This window comes from Morone saxatilis, unplaced genomic scaffold (assembly GCF_004916995.1).
Source record: "Morone saxatilis isolate NCDOM2014 unplaced genomic scaffold, NCSU_SB_2.0 Contig15, whole genome shotgun sequence".
NCBI classification, from domain to species: domain Eukaryota; kingdom Metazoa; phylum Chordata; class Actinopteri; family Moronidae; genus Morone; species Morone saxatilis.
This window is the reverse complement of record NW_023339707.1, coordinates 20,547,745-20,568,166: the sequence shown is the minus strand read 5'-3', so window position 1 is coordinate 20,568,166 and position 20,422 is coordinate 20,547,745. Positions and strand designations below refer to the sequence as shown.

The 20,422-nt window shown below is 41.3% G+C and overlaps 2 protein-coding genes across 2 annotated transcripts in view; both read left to right on the top strand.

Annotated features, from left to right (window-relative positions):
• zgc:162200 (uncharacterized protein LOC558638 homolog) overlaps positions 1–9,099 on the top strand; it is an 11,847-nt gene extending 2,748 nt beyond the window's left edge. Inside the window, exons 3-7 of the mRNA XM_035655966.1 lie at positions 7–882; positions 1,962–2,141; positions 3,743–3,894; positions 5,048–5,408; positions 6,482–9,099. Of these exons, the coding sequence (XP_035511859.1) occupies positions 7–882; positions 1,962–2,141; positions 3,743–3,894; positions 5,048–5,408; positions 6,482–6,487 (1,575 nt within the window). The 3' untranslated portion in view covers positions 6,488–9,099. The remainder of the gene's footprint in view (positions 1–6; positions 883–1,961; positions 2,142–3,742; positions 3,895–5,047; positions 5,409–6,481) is intronic.
• Positions 9,100–11,238: 2,139 nt separating this feature from the next.
• Positions 11,239–20,049, top strand: nt5dc2 (5'-nucleotidase domain containing 2). The gene is made up of 14 exons (XM_035655846.1): positions 11,239–11,721; positions 13,664–13,848; positions 13,937–14,011; positions 14,111–14,166; positions 14,310–14,403; positions 15,308–15,436; positions 15,823–15,883; positions 15,981–16,083; positions 16,190–16,291; positions 16,374–16,455; positions 16,932–17,018; positions 18,294–18,434; positions 18,860–18,924; positions 19,438–20,049. Exons 1-14 carry the CDS (start codon positions 11,349–11,351, stop codon positions 19,697–19,699), a joined length of 1,815 nt encoding a protein of 604 aa, XP_035511739.1. The 5' UTR covers positions 11,239–11,348; the 3' UTR covers positions 19,700–20,049.
• Positions 20,050–20,422: the final 373 nt, after the last annotated feature.

Sequence of the window (20,422 nt, the reverse complement as noted above, 5' to 3'; positions counted from 1 at the left end):
GCACAGGCCGAACGAGAGAAGGGCAGTCTGGTTAGCAAGGTGGAGGAACTGCAGATGCAGCTGGTAATGTCTAAACAGGCACTCAGTCAGAAAGAGGACAAGGTTGGATCTCTCACCCAGCAGCTGGAAGCTGTTCAGAGCAGCCAGCAGCGCAACCAGGAGGCAGACGACAGGGGACACGATGAGACAGAGAACGGAGATGGAGGAAATGCTGTCTTTGACTATGAAGTAGACACCAAGAGCAAGGAGGTGCTGGAGGCACGCATGCGCTCAGCCAGCGAAGAGCTTCTGAAGCTGCGGGATGAACTCTCTCAGGCAGGAACTCGTTATCACACCCTAGAGCAGCGATACAAGCAGGAGAAGGATCGCTGGAGGGCAGAGGCCCAGGAGCTGGCTGACAAGATCCGTCAGTGCATCAAGTCCAGCAAGCAGGACCAGGAGCGCATCAGTGAGCTGGAGAAGGAGATCGGAGCAACACGAAAAGTGGCAATTGATTCAGAAGGGCACTTGAGTGTCGCCCAGGAGGAGCTGCTGGCGTTCTCTGAGGAGCTCTCCAACCTCTATCACCACATCTGCGTGTGCAACAATCTGACACCCAAGCGAGTCACCCTAGACTACTACCGGGACGGTGCCAGGACAAGTGGCGGAGGCGGCAGCGCGCGGAGATATGTCTACCCCCAGCACAATTCCCAGAAGAAGCCGCGAGCCAACGACATGTTCGTCTCCAAAGCTTCAGCATTGCAGTTCATGGGGGAGGTGGACAGTGCGGGGGCCACCGCAGACTCTCCAAGCTGCCCAGGATCCCCCACCCTGGATTTCAGGGACCCTTCCAATGTCCGCAACCTGGTAGCAGTCATACGTTGCCAGATCAAACACCTCCGGGTAAGACAGAACTGCTTATCGCATACGGTAAAAACTCTATAACTCCTTCATGGTGGCTCAGCTACTAAAAGACGGGCTTTTGTTCTGTGTGCAGGTCTCTGAACCTAATGCTCAGCTCAGACAGTCCGGTGTAGTGGAGTAGCTCCCGTGTCTGTTCCAATCCAACACCTGACGTGGGCCTTGTTGTCACGTGTGTCTCAGTTTGAATGGATTGGATTATCAGGGTTCAAAGTTGAGTCGGGGCCTCCGATAAAGAATCCTTTCAGAAAACAAACTCTGTGAACTTTTTATGTAGTGAAACGCACAGTTTAAAACGTAGTTACTCTTTCTCAACTTCCCAGGTGTCTATTACCATTTTAAATAAATCTTGAGCTTAATTATGAACGTGTTTTAACAGATTGTTGATAATGTGATATTCTGGTATCCTTTTACATCAAAAAGACAAAACAAAAAAACAGCTTTATTGATCCGATCAGATCTTTTGTTTTCCATCAGCTGTTGTTACTCACAGTGCAGTCATCTTCAGCTCTCTCTGCTGTTTCTCTCCTCCACTCTGAGCTCTGTGTGTGAGAGCAGAGCTTCACCTCGGGCGGGGCTGCCCGTGCTCGGAGGAGAAGAGCTGTAGAGATCCAACAAGCTTAACTCAAACTCAAGTGCAAGTGCAACAAAAGTCCTGCGAACAAAAAGCAACAAAAGGCGCAAACGATGAATGTAATCCAAACAAAAGATGTACAGACGGGAAACACTCAGCTAAATACAGTTCATTCAGGTAACTCAGGCAGAAAAGATTACAGAGGGTTTGTTATTTTATACTTTAAAACTTTAAGGGACAGCTTCGATGCAGGCGTTTTGTTTCTAAGTACAATGCATATTTAATTGTCAAGCGTACACACACTGGATTCATTTTAATGACTTGTGCACTGTGTAAAGAAAATACAAGTATCAGATCAAGACGCAGTAATATTTAATGACTTGGATCGGGACATCCCTAACTCTAATACTATAAAACATTTCCCCATCCTGAAATGTTGACGTTTAACACACGTTTGTATTGAACGTCTGTCTTTGTGTCCTCTCAGGTGGCAGTGGATCTCTGTCGTCAGAGAGGCGCGATGCCTTATTCGGGGTTGAGCAGCAGCGGAGAGTCGGAGCGGGATGCCGAAAGCCTCATGGAAGAAGTACTAAAACTCAAGTCCCTTCTCAGCACCAAGAGAGAACAGATTGCTACCCTGAGGACGGTCCTCAAGGCTAACAAGCAGGTAGGTCCCAGCATGCACTGGCTACTCTGTAAACCTGACCTGTGAGGGACTTAACCTCAAATGTAATCTTCTAATCAGTCCTTCCAGAAAAATGAGAGTTTTTTTGTGATTGTTGCGGGCAAAAATCCTTGTTATGCGCACGTTTTTTAAAAAAATGCGATGGAATATGCGGCATATTATGCAATTATTATGCGATGAAATTGCGGAACTTTGCAAAAAATTTGCGGTTTTGAAATGAAAAGAAGAAAAAAAAAAGTGAATTCCCCCAAACCCTGTTCTCCCTAAAGGCCTTACTAACTTATGTAAAGAGTCATTTCTTATTACTTCCTATGTGAAACATACTCATTCACGAAAGTGCTGGAAATATTAAGTTATAAACCTTAATAAACACATGGCCAAACTTACAAAAACAAGTTCTGTAGCTTTACAAAAGGAATCGTGCTACAACTTCTGTAAAAATGAAAAATAATTACGTCACTTCATAAAGTTCCATGGCACAGGGGAAATGGCTGCTCTTGAGTGAAGTAAACGCACATTTTTCAACTTTATATAAGAATACATTATGTTGACTTTTTTGCAACGAAAATCGCAGGGATTAGAATCTGCAAGCCGCATAATACTGCGCGCAATGCATTTATGCGGCGAAAGTGCGGCGTATTTATTATGAGATCGCATAATCGCGTTTTTCTGGAGGGACTGTCTAACGTACAGGGTCAGTTAGTGGAGTTTTTGTTGTTGTTTGTCATTAAAAAGAAGTTAGTTTTGGTTTACTATGAGTAAGTTTCATTAGTTTCTTTAAATAAACAAAAATGAAACACCTCCTCTGGTACAGAGAGATCGTCTGTCGTGAAATGTAGTCTTTCTTCTGCTGCCAATATTTCTACCTACTCTCTATTCAGAATTTTAATGTTAAATTCATTTTCCCGATGACGTGAGAGAGCAAGCCTTCACTATTATCCACTCATAATCTCAGCATAAGCAGTAAGGTTGACCGGTATAATCAGTGCCTTGTCTAGACAGTCCGTTAGCTTCACACAGTCCTGCAGCTTGAGCACAGTGTGATGTTGCACTCCTCAGAGGGTGAACTCTCCCACCCCTCCCCTGTCCGGTGCCTCAAGCATTGCGTGACCTGCTTCTGTCATCCCCTTCGCTGTCACTCTCTCTTTCACACACAAACAACTCAAGGTAATCTGCTCGCATACAGTGGTTTACCTTCTCAAGTCTGATTTCTAGAACTGCAGGTTCCCGTTCGGTGCTCCGATGCGATCACATTATTTACACGTGAGACTTGGCGTTAATTATTGCATTCGACGTTGAAGGCGATCATATGAGAGGGACAAAGTGAAGTCAGTCTGTCAGCACATGTACAGGTTACAGTTTTTCAGTGAATAAAGTCTGCAGCTTCTCACCACCAAAGTAAAACTTCCGTTCTGGCTACCTGAACAGGATAACTGTCTTTTAGAAATGGTTAATGACGGTCAGTATGACATAAGTGCATTATTAACATATTTCGTCTATCATACGTGATAATACGCATTTTAACACCCCACTTTGAGAGGGGAATGATTGTGCAGTGATCTTTTTTTTTTTTGTCAATGTAGACTGCAGAGTTGGCGCTGTCCAATTTGAAAACCAAGTATGAGACAGAGAAGAGCATGGTGTCAGAGACGATGATGAAACTGCGGAATGAGCTCAAAGCCTTGAAGGAGGACGCTGCCACCTTCTCTTCACTCCGAGTCATGTTTGCCAGTCGGTAAGATTTCCTCTGAGGGGGAGTTATATTATATATTTTTATATATATATATATATTTAACGCTGTTATAAAAGAAAGACTTCCGTTTATTTTGTCCCGAGACAAAGTCGATTTTTAATTACTTTGACATTTCATTTAAGTATAACATGTTAATTAGTTCTGTCTTGTCTTTGCCACTTTGCTCGTGTTGTTCATGCTTAGTAATGGTGCTCTTGTTGTGGTACAGCTTTTGCTACCACTCGTGTAATAAGCTTACCTCGCTTATTACGCCTGTGGACAATCCACTGGTTCACGTGAAGATTATGAACCACATGCTCTGCCCTGTGCCGATGGGGGAGGAGGCAAGGACAGATTTGTCCCATCAAGCCAGGTCACCTTAAGGAAGGAGAAGCCTAACGTTGGCGGGAGACGGGTGGCACATTAGATAGGGTGGGAAGGTGCTGTCAAGGGTTAAACTTGCAGATCACACTTCACTCACTAATCACTAACCACTTCTGAGAATCCGTTGGCATGGATAATTGATTGAAGGAGTGTTTTTGTATTGGGTTAATGAGTGAACTGATGTTTTTTTCTTGCCTTTTTTTCTGTTTTTCTAACGGACAGCATCAGTTATTATTTGATATTAATTATCACTGACGCTTCTTAGACATGCATCACCTGTCTAGGCCCTCTCCAGACAGTTATGAGCTGGCATGTAATTAATCCTTAAGAAGGATTGGAGAACAGACAGTCGTCAAGGACTGCTACTGTCTGTTGCAACAGGCTAAAGATTACAGCTTTAAAATATCCCCTTCTTTAGAATTAGGTGTTGTGGTGCCATCATGTGGATGGCTGAAGTGACTGCATTTCTACAGTATATTGTGATTCACAGGCACCCTTCTTTTCTTTCTCACAAAACTATCAGTAGTAGTCGATCAACTTAATATTACATTAGATCATTTTGGCACCAGCTTCTCAAATGATGATGAATTTGCAGATTGACCTGGTTTCATATCAACGTAAATTCACTAATTTTGCAACTACACTCGCTTTGGTAACTTGTAATGGTTTAACAAGTAATTAATTCATCAAAATAACAAGTGTGTGTATATGTTGTGTGTCTATGGTGTGCTTTAATGTGTTCTTGCCTGCTTGTGCATGTTGCATCTCTCAGGTGTGACCAGTATGTCACCCAGTTGGATGAGATGCAGAGGCAGCTGGCAGCAGCCGAGGACGAGAAGAAGACACTGAATTCTCTGCTGCGTATGGCCATACAGCAGAAACTGGCTCTAACTCAGCGTTTGGAGGACCTGGAGGCCCCTCTGTCTCCCCACAGCTTGAACAGCAGCCCCCGCCGCTCCCGGGCCAAAGAGCTGGCCACCAAGTCGGGCCGGGCTCCACGTAGCCCCCGAAGCAGTCCCGCACGCCCCCCGCTGAGGAGCAGTCCACGGGCTAGCCCGGTTCTCGGCAGCAGCGTTCCAGCCATGGCCACGCACCACCTGCGGAGTCTAACCCGAAGCCTCCACACGAGCCCTGTAAGAACCGCTCTCTCTCTTTGTCCTGACAGCCACACCCAGACAAGCAGCCGGTCAAGCAGAGGCAAGGGCATCCCACGAGACGCCACCTTCATTAGAAGTCATAGTGTCAGTGATGTTTTTAATGCAGAGTTGAGTCCCGGTTACTCCCCAATGCATAAAGGCTCCACCAGTTCTGTGAACAGCGAGTTAATGGTCAAAACACAAGTCAAAGATTCAAGAAAAGGTGTTTCAGGCCGGAGAGCTTCGGCCCCTGCACGTCAGGACACCTTTATTACAACTCGCGTTGTATCTCCCTCTTCCTCCAGGCTGAAGTCTTCTTTGTTTTCTTCATCAAATGATAATCTAACCTCTTCTAAAGCACTGTGTGTATATTCTAACACATTTGAAGCATGGGGTGAAAATAAACAAAAGCCTGATCTAAAACCAAACTTAGATACTTCTGTAAGAAGAAAACAGTTGGGTCACAGGTCTAATTCTGTACAAGCAGCAGCGTGCCGTAACACGTTTCAGTCAGACGCCGTCTCTTCTCAGCCGAATGCTAAATCTTCAGGGGCCCTGACAACCACATCTCTCTCTGGTCACAATCCACCCGGTAAGAGCAGGATGACTGGGGTCTGCAGAGAGTCCAGGCATAGATCATCCGCCTCCACAAGTAGAACCACTGAGGAATCGCACATTAATGTCAGTAGGAGCTCTAGTCACAGAGCTCAGGGAACACCTGCCAGGGCCCGGAGCTCGCACTCCAAATCCTGTCGCAGGCGATGAGACAGTGTAGCCAGCAGATCTGTTCCCTACACTAAACTACTTTATCCTAATCTATACATTATGTTGTAAAGAATAAATAACCCATTCTTTATATTATTTACATTTTGTTTAGATCTAATGCTTATCGGAGTTTGAATTGCTTAGTTTTATACATCTGAGCTTAACTGGGTTAGCTGCTCCTTTATATGTTGTATTAATCTGTTTATGCTTATTAATTACCCTCATCTTTTTCACTTATTTATTTCTTTTTTTTTTTTTTAAAACTAAATATGTTTTTTTGTCTTTGTCTCACCCTGTCTCTGTAGCGCTGAAACACTCCTTCCATTACTCCAAACCCCCTTCTCTCCATAAGGACCTGTCTTCATGTTGACTCCCTGGCTCCCTCCTCCTTTCCTGACTCGAGACATCCTGTCCATCCCAGATGCAACATTCCCCACTCTACCCACCAGAACCCCCAGAACCATGGATTAAAAAGTAAAAAAAAAAAAAAAAACCTCTCATCCCGCCCTCTTGGTTTTTTCTGCTTGGAGCGGAGAAACCTGCATGCAGCCTGGAGAAGGATGAAGAGAAATGTGCTGCTCATTGCTCTGTGAAGTCATTGACTGTGTCTTGTCCCGAGTGGATCCAATTTCCATCTGGTCTTGTTCAAGGCTGTTTGTTGTGGTGAACCATTGACAGTATTTATTCCAGAAAGTCAGACCTTCCATGTACAGTATTTACTGTCCTCAGACTCTGATTCAAGGCTATGATCTGTTTTAAGGCTGTATGTCTCTACACTCTTGCCTTTTGTCTGGCATCCTGGTCAGGCCTGTCTGGCATCTTTTAGTCGCTGTAAGCCATTAGATCATCTGTGATAGCTCTCCCAGGTAGTTGTTTCTATAGAACAATGCAGCCTTACTCACATTGCTACCCTAAAAGTAGAGAGCTTGCTATTGTCTTGAGGTTTCTCCCTTTCACTGGTGGCGCAGTGACATGCCCTTTTTTTATCCTTTGATGTGTTCGGCTCTTTGGCTTTTGCCATCAGCCACACCCTTTAACTATAGGTCAGTAAACATGCCATTTCATTGATGGCAATAGATCAGCCATAAGTCCACCACCTCAGGTCAAACACCGAGTGATCAGATACAAGATTTGGGAGATCTTTAATGTGCATCTTACTTTGCAAACTATGCAGATCAAGTCAGAACAGTGCCTGTATACTTCCTGCTGTTCTTTAGGACTAGGGTGGGGTTTCGAAATGTACCTTCACTTTCAGTTAACAGTGGTTGGCTGCAGCTGTTTAGCATCTGTCACAACAAGCAGCTTTTTGAAGTCATCTGGGGTGTTAAGTGGCACATTTGCAAGTATCCCATTGGCTAACCTGTTTTTTTGGGCTGAGCTTTAATCAACACTGTCTCACATCACTCAAGTGGCTTGGTTTACCTAAAATTGTTACTAACATGTTGGGCCACACTCATTTCACTTGATTCTGTGGTCATAATAACAGTTCCCATCCAGCCTCTGCTTTTTGTCACTCCTTTGAACAGCTAAGCAACAATACTTAAGTTTTGTATTTCATCATTCTATGTCACCATGCTTTTGTGTGTTACCAAAGTAAGCATGTTGTAATGAACTAGTATTACCCACAGCAAGCGAGTGTTCTTCTCCTGTGGGTACAGCATCCACTGTTTTCAGTTCTGAATGCTAATAGTACTAACAGGCTGCTGTTAGGGCTGCTGCTTGTAGAAAAATTGAAATAAATAAATAACAATATTGTCCCATAATTTTAACAACTAGTACCACGTTATGACTTGAAACAAAGAATAAATAAATTCTGCAAAACTAAATATTTCAGAGTGAGACGTAACTCCAACATGACATTGCTTTTCTAGTCGGGGTTCTGCAAAGAAAATACACAAAGAAAAAAAAATGTGTACGTATCTGTCGATACCCCAAAGGGGGTTGCTTATAGAACGGCTCTGCCCTGCCTCTGGTATGTTAACATTGGCATTGTGACAACACTTGTCTCATTGAAAGCAGTTTAAACTCAAGTTGAATTGACCTGATGAGACCAAATCATGACCTTTTTAGGACACATTTGGAAATGGCTGTTTAAAAAAAAAAAGAAAAAGAAAGAGAAGTGATTGCAAGAAAATGTTTTTTCATCAAAAATTTACATCAAGCTCAACTGTCCTGTGGTTTAGATGAGGCCACATCCTGCTGATTAATTTTTTGTTTTAGTGCCTTGTTTTTGATCTTGTCTGTTGTTTTTAGACTACATCACATTTTCTAAATAGAGGCTTCTATCGACACTGTAGTTGTGATGTTTTTGAAGGTATGTCTTTTGAGGAAACTCATTGAGCAGTTTTAGCACTGACTAAGGCGATATCTCATTTTGGTAGATTATTTTCACTTTTTAGCTAGTAAGGAATAAGTGCTTACCCTGAAATGAATGGTCAGTATCTATGTTTAATTTAAAGTTAACTGTTACTATGAGAAAAGTTACTGTATTAAGATTATGAATGCAGGGAATTTGAGAACATAATGTTTGAAAAACACTCTAGACTGAATGTTACAATAAGGTTTTGAAAGTATAATAACAGTTTTTGGACCATTAGGGGAGCTGGTTGATCATTCGTGAACTCGCCAAAAAGTGAAAATGCTTTAACATCATGTCATATTGCTTCGAAGGTTGTAAATAGATTTATTAATCTATTTAATTCACTCTGTGCAGATATGTGTTTAATTTAATTACCATTGATGTATAATATTTTAACTGTATTTATGTGTTCTGCATTCTGTGTAAATTGTTCTTGAGGGATGACGTGCACACACTCCGCGTAATACATTTGATGGGCCTCAACTTTTTATGTGTATGCAAGTTCCTTTCATTGACCTGTGAACCACTTTTGTCATGAAGAATAAAAACACAGCCAACACTGTATATTGATCCTTGTCTTTTGAGTTCAAGCGCAGTATAAGTCGTGTGTAACATAGAATATGAAGATGTTTTCAGTTTATTAATTGGGATTATGCAGCGAGCTACTATTGCTCTGTGGTAAAGTGTCTGCCAAATACATGTGGCCTGTCCATGGTATGTGAGCCACTCATACTATAATCTTAATGGATTATTTGTAGTTGTGTGTTGCGTAAGATTTTCTTTCAAGTTCTCTGAAGTAATTACAGACCGATGACAGATGGATCAAGTCTCTTTACTTCATGCTGCATGGAGAGAGGGTTTGTTCTCTGAAGGGACTTTCAGAGTGCCTTGCCTAATATATCATCAGGTAAACAACAGTTGCTAATCTCCTGACAAAGTTTACTATTCATTCAAATGTCAATTACCTCAGTACAATGGTCCTTTTACTGCTACAGTGTAACTGAGTTGAATATCAGCAGATTCTGATCTGCCTTCCTCACAACTCAAACACAGAATCACAGTTATCACCAAATCAGTACATTGATTACTAAATCTACAATGCTCATTTCCCACAAATAGAGTGATGATCTAGAAATCTTTGGCAGTGGAAGTAAAGCTTTTGACCTATCATTTGGCCCTGCACGGGGTAAATCTACTGGGCCCCATGACAGGTGATAGCATTATCTTGCTCTGGCCTAATGTACGCATCAGCTGCCTTTATCAGAAGGAAGTCTGTGATTCACTTGAATGTGGAGTCAGGCACATTTAACTGGAACAGCTTGTCCTGTAACAGAGCTGGGATGATGGTATTGAAAGCAGAGCTTAAGTCCACAAACAGGATCCTGAGGAGTGCAGAGGCTGGGAGGATAAAGTGCTGTGTCGTGTTTAATGCATCGTCCACAGACCTGTTGGCTCTGTAGGCGAACTGCAGGGGGTCCAGGAGTGGGTCCGTTATGGTTTTAAGTTGGTACAGCACAAAGGCGGTGAGTTGTTGAAAGGCCCAGGCTCCTGCTGAGCTGGGGGTGGGGGAGTTAGTGAGATGGAGCCGGTGAAGTTGTTAATGGGGGATGGTGTCAAGACTGCTCCCTTTGTCTTTCAAAGCGACTCCTTTCAACTCCTCTCATCCAAGCAAAGAGCAGATACTCTGAAGCTTCACTCAGCCATCTCTCCATTGTATCTGGCCCAACTATTGTCATCTGAATGCCACGGCTCCTTCGGGTGTCCAACCACTAATTAGCAACCCGTCTTGCTAATGAGAAACTTTAAAGATATGATAATCCTTTAATATCTCCAGAGGGGACGTTTAGTTGTTGCAGCAGCACAAGGAGGGAAATGAGTATAGGTGAATGGAGAAAGTAAAAAATAAACAAGAGGAGGCATATAAAACTACAATAAGAATAAAGGTAAAGATAGATAATAAATTAAGAACAACAAAATTAGGTAGGTAAGTGACGTGAATTGATGTGATTAAAAGCAGCAGTCAACAAGTCTAGTGCAGAATACACCAGACTAATATATAATATGGTTAAGTAATGATACTTACTTAATAGCCTAAGTACTATACTTTTTACATTAATTGAATATTTCCATTTTATGCTACTTTCTACTTCTACTCTACTACGGGCAAATATTGTTCCTTTTACTCCACTACATTTACATTATAGCTGTAGTTACTAGTTACTTTAAAAGTACACTTTTTGCACATATTCATGTTTATGAAATATAATACATTGGTGTAGATCTCTTCATCCATCCTGAGCAATTAATGAAGTAGATTCGTATAGTACAACAGTCACTGTGGCAATCTCTTCTCTTTACTTTTAAAACTTGAAGTACATTTTGTTAATACAACTTACATACTTCTACTTAAGTAACATTTATAATGCAGGACTTCTACTTTCAGTGGGAGTATTTTTACAGTGTGGCATTTACTTACAGTAAGTAAAAGATCTAAACAATATATACCTATATCTATATAGAACTACACAAATGTAAGTGTCCCTCAGTGTACAAGGTCCTGAATGCATTTTGAAACCTAAACAAAAAAATTCAAATACTTTCTGTCCCATATGAATAGATGTTTGTTATGATGACCACAGATACAGTCAGGTCTATGGCTATGATTGGCTGCAGGGACCCACGACCACGCCCCGTGAAGGCGTGGCCACAGTCGGGGCAAGGCTATGTTTTCATGTGCCAGCCTGCAGCGGCAGCACTTTTGGTGTTTTTAGGCGTGTGCACGTTGCAGCTGTAACAACAAAATATTAATAAAAATGTCTCTTAAGACGATGGGCACAGCGTTAACCCGCACACTGTGGACGAGAGGAAACACGACTCCTCCGGTGGTGCGATCCCCCAAAGTGAACAGACTTTCGACCACATGCAGGGCGTATGGAGGAAGAAAGCAGGGCCTGGAAAAAACTAGAGAACAAAGTTGCAACACGGACAGGCCCAGCGAGGACGTCCCCTCTTCCAGCGAGCTTCCTCACAGATGTACCACCGGGGATAAGAAGCGACCCAAGGAGCCCGTGGGTGCTCCCGGCGTTACTGGTGTAAGGAGACGGTCGTACACCTCCAGCACAGCTCCAATGGACAAAAGGTCCTACCTGTGGGCTCGTTACAATGACTTGAAACGGATGGTGCACGGTAAGCAGAGGGGGGGTTCCCCGAGTGTCCCCTAATGTATACTTATAGTACGCCAGCATCCACGTCACCAGCACCAGCGATGTTCCTGTCAGTCTCTGGTGAAGACATTTTGTTCATTCGTTTGTTTATCCGCTTTCAAAGTAGCCAAATCGGGCAGATGGCACATTCATGCTGATGATTCATCCGTGCCAAACGCATTTTAGGATAAAGTTTAATGAACGGTAACAGCGACAGTAAAGAAGTGAGACACAGACATAGACAAAGCGCCTGGGTGTATCAGACACATGTGTTGTTTTGGTTTTTTCCAGCAATGCATTGTGGTGAGGTGATGTGTTAAAGAGGGTTTTTTACAGGTCTTAAGTGGCAGAATTTGGATTTCAGTAACTGGCAATGATTATACTTTAGTTAACAGATCATATGATCAGTATTCAGCTATAAATGAAAATACAGGAATTTCATCTGAAACATTTAAGTGTGATCAAACTTTATGGCACCATGGAGTTAAATGGAGTCAGTTTTGTTGGTGAACACATTATATTGCAAAATATATTCTCAAAATACATTTCAGATCCATTATTATTCTGTCCATATACTTTTAGTGTGTTAAGTTGGAAGAATATTATTATCCTTATATGACAATATTGGTGCATACTAAGCAGATAATATGATCAGAAACAACTTTTTAAGCAAAATGTATGTTTCTGATATATGATTATTATTACTGATGCAAACATACAAACATTTTGATGTTGCAGCTTGTCAAGGTGGACCTGGATTTTACCTACTTTACTAATGTCTATAGCAATACATCATCATTTAATAACTGATCATATGTTTTTATGTAAAATCTTCATCTGTATGTGAATCTATAGTCTCTAGTTTATAGCTGTTAGAGAGTTAAAAGTACAATATTTGCCTCTAAAATTGGGTGAAGTAATAGTATAAAGTTGCATACAATTGTAATTGAGTGCATAAATGTCCTTTAGTTAAAGTCCACCACTGGATACATGGCATATTATTATTTTATTCTGTGTAATAAATGTCAATTTATTCTGTGATATTCATATATACGGTAACTGATGCAGTGGCAAAGCACGAATTCTAAACATGATGGGTTTTAATTAAAGCTGGTCACGCACTCTCCAACTGACTTGTAATTTCACAGAGCTAATGTTTTTAAATGTGCACATGGAAATACAGACATTTCCAGTTGTAGAGTGATTGGAGAGGGAAACCAGCCTCAGGGTTGGTACATGCATTTTCTGCCCAGCTGCAGCCCTCATTGAACTGTCCCAGGACAGAAGGCCATGGCCCACTTTCTCCTATAGACAGACAGTGACACAGCGTTGTGCTCATTTTCCAGTCAGGGTATTATAGGCTGTCTCAGGAACAGATTGTAAACTGTTTGTTTAATCTGTGCCCATGTGTTAGCTGCATGACTGTTGTACTTATCAAAATAGCGGCCAGCAAAACTGATAAAGTCGATAATGAGAATAAAACCTCATTACAAGAGGTAATTTTCTCACGTTAACAGCTCCCATTGAGCAAAAAATTAAATTAAATGCTCTTGATTTTGTAAGGGCTGTACAAAATGTTTTTTTTGGATTGACTCAGTTCGGTGAGGAGTCCGTTGAAACTCCAGAAGCACACATTACGCAACCTCTGATGAGCTCGCCAGCCTCACTAGATTGAAAACAGCAGTGGAAATGACTTCTTTCCTTTCTGCAGAAGTGCGTAATCAGCATGTTTCATAATAAAAGAGAACATTAAAGTTTGGTTTTTTAACATTAAAATATGAATTAGACATTGTGAATTTCATCTGTCTCAGATGAAAACGGTGACGTGTGTTTTGTTCCCTTTTTTGCCTAATCATTGATGTCTGTTTGATTTGATCAGCATTTGACTTGTTTCATCTGAATGAGAGTTTCCTATCTGCTCTCAGACCTTATTCCTCCAGGTGCGTGTAACCTTCTCAACTCCTCCACCATCTATGCTAACAATGAGGTCAACTTAGCTGAAGTGGACATCTACGGCTTTGACTATGACTACACGCTGGCTATGTACTCAAATGCCCTGAACACAATGATCTATAACACAGCAAGAGGCTTCCTAATTGAACACTTTAAGGTGTGTTTCACAGTAGTTGCATTAATCTCATTGACATTAGAAACTGTTTTTAAGGTTCATTCATCCATTTTCTCCTCCTGCCTGACAGTACCCTGAAGGCATCCGCAAATATGATTATATTCCAAACTTTGCTGCTCGGGGTCTTCACTATGACATCCAAAAGGTAAATTCTTTAAAATCACAAATTTCTTGTTTCAGGAAGATAAATGTGTTTATTTCCCTGTAGAGGTAATAGAACTATTCCCCCCCCCCCTCTGTTTAGGGCCTTTTGATGAAGATAGATGCCTTCCATTACATTCAGCCAGGAACGGTGTATCGGTAAGAGGCTGATACTGTGCTGAGTTGCAATCATTTATCATCTCTGCTGCTGGAGTTCAAATCATGTGTTTGTATTGTCTTCGAATTGAATTCTGTATGTGTTTTTAAGCTCTAGTGCATTAATTCATATTTGATGTTTCCAGGGGACTGAGCCCAGTGCCAGACGAAGAGGTCCTTCAGCTCTATGGAGGGACATACCATGTCCCCCTACAGCAGGACAGTGGCTTCTATGGAAAGGTGAAGGGAGTTCTAATAGTGTACAGTAATATGAATACATTAATAACTGGATAATCTACATCAGGCACTTCATTTGAATGTTTGTAATAATTTTAAACAGTTGGGTGGAAAGTGTCGCCTATTTATTACAGTCATGGCACTTTTTATTCAGATATTTTCTGGATGTTTCTTCTCGGTGAAACACGTGTTTGGTTTGGCGCAGATGGGAAAGCTCTTCTTAACTTCGTGGACACATCTCTTATAATCTCATCCCGCCACTCTCAAATGTGGATGTAGTTCAGGATTAAATCTCTGACAGTCCTCAGATATTTCAAGTGTCTGGCTTTGTATGGCTTTACTATTACATAAGTCTCGATGTTGAATTTTGTAATCGCATTTGTTTCATTGTCGTCATGAATCAGCTTGACGGTAGTGTTCCTGTCCCTAAAAAGCTGGCTTCAAGAACTCTTCGTGCAACAAAGTAATTTGTTTTTGTTAGGGCGTTTTTGAAGCTGCACTCAATCTGCCACAAAAAGTAGAAACCTCTATTGAATCTGACAGTCACAAATGTTAATCTGACCTGCTAATTAGGAGCAATTTGGACTCTGATGTTTTGACTGAGGCTAAAATATTTTTCGGTCCATCGGACCTTTTAAGTGTTTTCCTGCAGCAGGAAGTACGCCTCTCCATCTTGTTATTCTCCTTCTCTAGAATAGTTTTGGTGTGGCGCTAATCTCATTTGGAGACTTGGCTCTGTTTTCAGGGTAGCCTCTTAGTGGATAGCTGTTGTAGTGCAAAGGTTTCAAATGTCATTCAAAAGACCATAGAGGTACAATAATGTTAATTTTACAAGTCTGCAAACATTTACTGCATCCCTCATGAACAAAGAATCATATCAAGCATTAAAATGTATTTTCTACCACAGGGACCAAAGGTGAAACAGTTCATGGACATTTTCTCCATCCCAGAGATGACTCTCTTGGCTGCGGCAAACGATTTTTTCATCACTAACGGCATTGAATACGATCCAGTTCACCTGTTCAAGGACGTCTCAGTGAGTGTGGCCTCTGAATCTCACGGTATTAAATATGACACCATATTTTTAAGTTGTGGCCTCGCCCTGTACCTCATACTGAGAAGCACACTGATCTGTTATATCTGACTGTTTTCACATACTGTGGTTCTTCAGCTGGACGCTCAGGAATCTGCTGAGCCCAGTAAAAGTTTTGCAATGGACTCTCATTGGTAGAACAAAGAACAATGTGTCTGCTATGTCACCATGATATCTGCTTTGATAAAAGAAATGCAAACTGTTTGAGGTCTGTACTTTGGAGCTATCTCTCAGCTGGAGATGCTCATGCTGCATCAGAAAAAGTGCCATTAAATGGTGGAATAGCACTGATCTGTTTCCTCTTTTCCTCTTTTTTATTTAATCCTCAGGAAGCAATTGGCATGGTTCACCTCAAAGGCTACATGTACAAATGGATCATGGAAGACCTCAGTAAGAAAACCCTTTTCATCTTTCTGCAGTGAGCCAGCACATTGCAACATTTACAGTCACACTATGTACCATTGAGCTTTCCTCCTTTTCTTTATAGATAAGTTCATTCTGAGAGGAGAAGAGACCGATGCGGTTTTGCATCGGTTGGTCAGTCATGGAAAGAAACTCTTTCTCATCACCAACAGCCCCTTCAGCTTTGTGTAAGTGTTAGCTGTCTTTGGCCCACATCTTCCATGTGTCCACTCTGACTCATAACGAGGCTACACTGTTCTGTTGCAATCTGGGTTTTTTTTGTCATGTGCGCAGAGATAAAGGAATGACACACATGGTGGGGAAAAACTGGAGAGACTTCTTTGATGTGGTCATTGTACAGGCAGACAAACCTCACTTCTTCACCGATTGTATCAAGTAAGTGTATCAAAGTGGTGATTATCTGATTCAGAAATGTTCGAACCTTAGTAGAGCTAAACAATCTTATTGACTCTTACAGACCTTTCAGGCGGTTGGATGGTAATGGAGACCTTCGATGGGAAAAGATAAAGAGTTTGGAAAAAGGACAGATCTACAAACAGGTCTGTATCACTCTAGGCTACTGTTAAGCTGACTGCGCCAGATGGTTTATTACACAGAACTATATGGGAAGTTTTTGTCCAAAACAGTTTGCAAAAGGGCAGGCACTTTCAAAAAATACACGGCAGGTGGTCGGATGAACCATCTGTCTATCACAAGTGAAATTCAACCAATCAGATTAACAAACCATGTAATGTAGACACACCCGTACGGAGAGTCGGGAGAAGAAAACATCTCTTCCGTCGAGAAAAACCTTCAGTGCCGTTTTTTTTTTCAGTTAAGACATACTCTTCAATTCTGATAGAACTGATGCTAGCAAGATTTACGCTAACCTCCATGGGAGCCGGCATTATTATTTATTTATCTGTCTTTCTATTTGATTGCAGAGTGTAGTTGTTACATGCTTTTACTTGTTGCATTCTGCATGTCTGCTTAATGTACTAATGAGACAGGTTTGTGGTTTTCTTTTATGTTTCAGGGAAACTTGTTTGACTTTCTCAGACTGACAGGCTGGCGAGGTTCAAAGGTTCTTTACTTTGGAGACCATCTTTATAGTGACTTGGCTGTAAGTGTCAATGCATGGTGATGCCGTTAAGGATCCACATTATTAGACTTAAACTAACTGTTGTTATTGTGATAAAGGAGATTTTTCTATGTATTTAGTGCACATTATTTCTTAAGATTTTTTTTTATTTTCAAGAAATGTCATCAAATGTCATGGGATTGATGATAAAAATTACTGAATTATATGATGATGATGATAATAATAATAGTTACAAACTGTGGTAACTGGTAAAATTTGCCATTATACATGTCAGTGCCTGTCAAACACATACAAACAAAAACATACAGAATCACACACTGCCAGATGTCCACTTTCTCTGTGTATTGCATAATTCTTGAAAAGTTCCCATGTGTCATTTGGGTAGGGGCGGAGGGAGCTGCAGGGTGCACATTTTAAACGCCAGATGGCAGTACAGACTGAAATTGTTTCAAAAATGAGGAACAATGGCATGGATTACTGTGTGGACGTTTTAGGGACATGTTGACAGCTAAAATCATATATGTTGTTTATGTACTATTTTCAAGTAATTGCTGAGTAGACACACAATCAGCAAGGAAGGAAAGGCAGGCAACTATTTGTATAGCACATTTAAAACACAGGCAGTTGAAAGTGCTTTACATACGGTGGAAAATGCATTAGCGCAACATTTAAAACACAATAAAAAGCCAAATAAATTAAAATACAGAATACTGAGATTAAATGAGATCAAATATAAATAGACAAATATATAATAGATCAGAAGAACAGGTATGAAGAGGTTATGATGCCCCAAATTCAATACAAGAAATAAGTGTTGTAGAGAAAGCAATTTATCAAAGCAATTTATCAAAGCCACTGGAGAGCGTCAGAGTTTTTAAATTAGATCGGTTGAGCCCATAGCTGATTCCCCGTGTGTGGCAGAGTATCTGAAACAGTTTGGTTTTGACTCAAGGCACTACTACTTGACTGCTCCCTAAAGATCTTATCGGTCTACTGGGTTTATGTTCTTAAAGCAGGTCAGAAATGTATTTTCCCCCAAGGTTGGTAGGGGATTTAAAAGAAACCAGCAGCAACACCAATGAAAACATCTGAAATGGGTAAAACTAAAGACACCTGATGATGAAACTAGGGGTTCTGTTTATGTTGCTGTGGATGAAATTCCACTGAAGTTTTACTACTGTTTCTGTCTTAAATCAAGATACTATATGCTAATCCTTGATGGATCCTTGTGGGATACTACTATTCATCATTGTACAAGCCTGAGTGTGACAAAAGCATTTTCACTTGTTGTGGTAGGACCTGATGTTGCGACATGGCTGGCGTACAGCAGCCATAGTACCTGAGCTGGAGCAGGAAACCAAAGTGGTGTCCACAGACCGGTATGCTCTGAACCTCACCTGGCTGCAGGCTTTAACCGGCCTGATGGAGCGTCTACAGGTGAGGTTAACCCTAGGATTTTACAGAACGCTTACTCACCAAAAGAAAATGCAAGTCTCAGTCTTAAATGTGTTAAGGGTTAAAGGACACAGATTGACATTTCATAACCAGCAGTTACTCATGCTTGGTAAGCCTCAAATTGCTAAATGTGCTGACGGCAAGCCACAATCTGCACACTCATTTCCAGCTGTTTCTCATCGGTTCTTAACTGGTGTGATGTCATGTTGACAACACAGGGTGGGGAAAAAATTGTCCAGTCACCAAGCTACTTAAGTCCATGTGTAACTTCTGTTTTCAAGCCCTGGTTGTCTTATCATCGGGTAGTATGAAACTGACTCAAGACTGAATGACTCAAGCACAGAAATGCAGTAAACTCTGGTTCAGAACTATATGTGTTCATAGGTTTGTCCTCTTCATTATCCTAGACACATCAGGACCCAGAGTCAAAACTGGTTTTTCAGGAATGGCAGAGTGAGAGAGAAGAACTCAGGCAAGTACAATTATCTTAATCCTCCACTCAATCTAATGCACCACCCAGTGAATCCAGTGATCCTGATTATATCACATACGGTGTATGTCCTGGTACATTTCTTAAAGCACTTGACTTAAGAGCAGTTCTGAGTTGCTTGTACTTTAATTTTATGGTACATTTACTTCTTAACATTTACATGACAGATGTAGTTATAGTAAGACCCTCTAATGAGCATTTAAAATATGATGCTACAGTAATTTATAATGCCTAACTGTATAAATTAGCTCCACCTTGAACAGCTACATTATTAAAACGCTGTTTACATGTAAATGCATCAGCAATAATAATTTAATAATATCAAATATGATACTGACAAGGGCAATTCTGGCTGCATAATGAATAGTATATACTTTCTACTGAGTAGTATTGGTACTAGCATAAAGGATCTGAAAACTACTTCCTCCACTAAATGTATAAATTCATGCATACTTAAAATCATATTAACGTATACCCTACCCTTTTATGTCGCAGGGTGATGACAAAGAACTTGTTCAACCCTCAGTTCGGCAGCATCTTCAGAACGTGTCACAACCCCACCTACTTCTCCAGGCGCCTGTGTCGTTTCTCAGACCTCTACATGACCTCCCTGAGCTGTCTTTTGAATTATGACCCGTCGTACACTTTCTACCCACGCCGCACCCCTCTGCAGCACGAGGCACCTCTGTGGATGGACCAGCTCTGCACAGGCTGTATGAAGACGCCTTATCTGGAAGAGATGTCTCACATACGATGAGCACTTCGCTCTCTTTAGTGACTGTTAGGATTTTATATTTTAGGCCTGGCTAACACTTGAGAATGCCTGAAGCAGGGTTATATAGCAGGGTTTCTTTTTAGCTAAGAAGGTGCCGCACAACCCCCTCCACAGGGCAAAGAATTCCTGTTGCACACTGTGACCCACTTCCATGATGAATTCACTAGAGGGTGCTGTAGATTTAGCTGCTGTCCGGAGAGCATGGTTCAATTATACATGTTGCAGTACAAGATTGACAGACACTCTGGTTGCTTCCAGAATAAAAGGGATGTGGAAAATGCTGAACAACATTAAGCTACAATCGCACAATTACTACAAATAAATAAGTAAAATCTGACATAATCATGTGTTGACCTCTTATTAACCCTCTTATAAGGTATGCATCACATTTTAATGTTAACAGGAGCAGTTTATATTAAGAACTAGTACAGCCAATCGCTGAGTCTGACCTTTAGTTAATTAAATACATTTGGTGTTTTGTGCATTTAGAGCATTTTCTGTTAAATTGTCTTCCATTTATTTGATTGGTCGTGTGGTTGCTAGGCAGCGCAGCATCCATTCATCACCACTGTACTCAGCATTACAAACTCATTCACTTCCAGCCGCCCGCCTGAAGACAACGGCACAGGTACTGTACTCTCTGCAGTCGGGGTTTTATTCATATTCAGTGGTTGTTATGAAGTGTGTGTGTACTATAGCTGGAGC

Excerpts from the sequence above, each read along its gene's own strand:
- nt5dc2 (XM_035655846.1), top strand. The coding sequence starts at position 11,349 with ATGTCTCTTAAGACGATGGGCACAGCGTTAACCCGCACACTGTGGACG. Across the intron at positions 13,849-13,936 it reads TCCTAATTGAACACTTTAAG|TACCCTGAAGGCATCCGCAA; the intron begins GTGTGTTTCACA and ends CCTGCCTGACAG. Across the intron at positions 14,012-14,110 it reads TTCACTATGACATCCAAAAG|GGCCTTTTGATGAAGATAGA; the intron begins GTAAATTCTTTA and ends CCCTCTGTTTAG.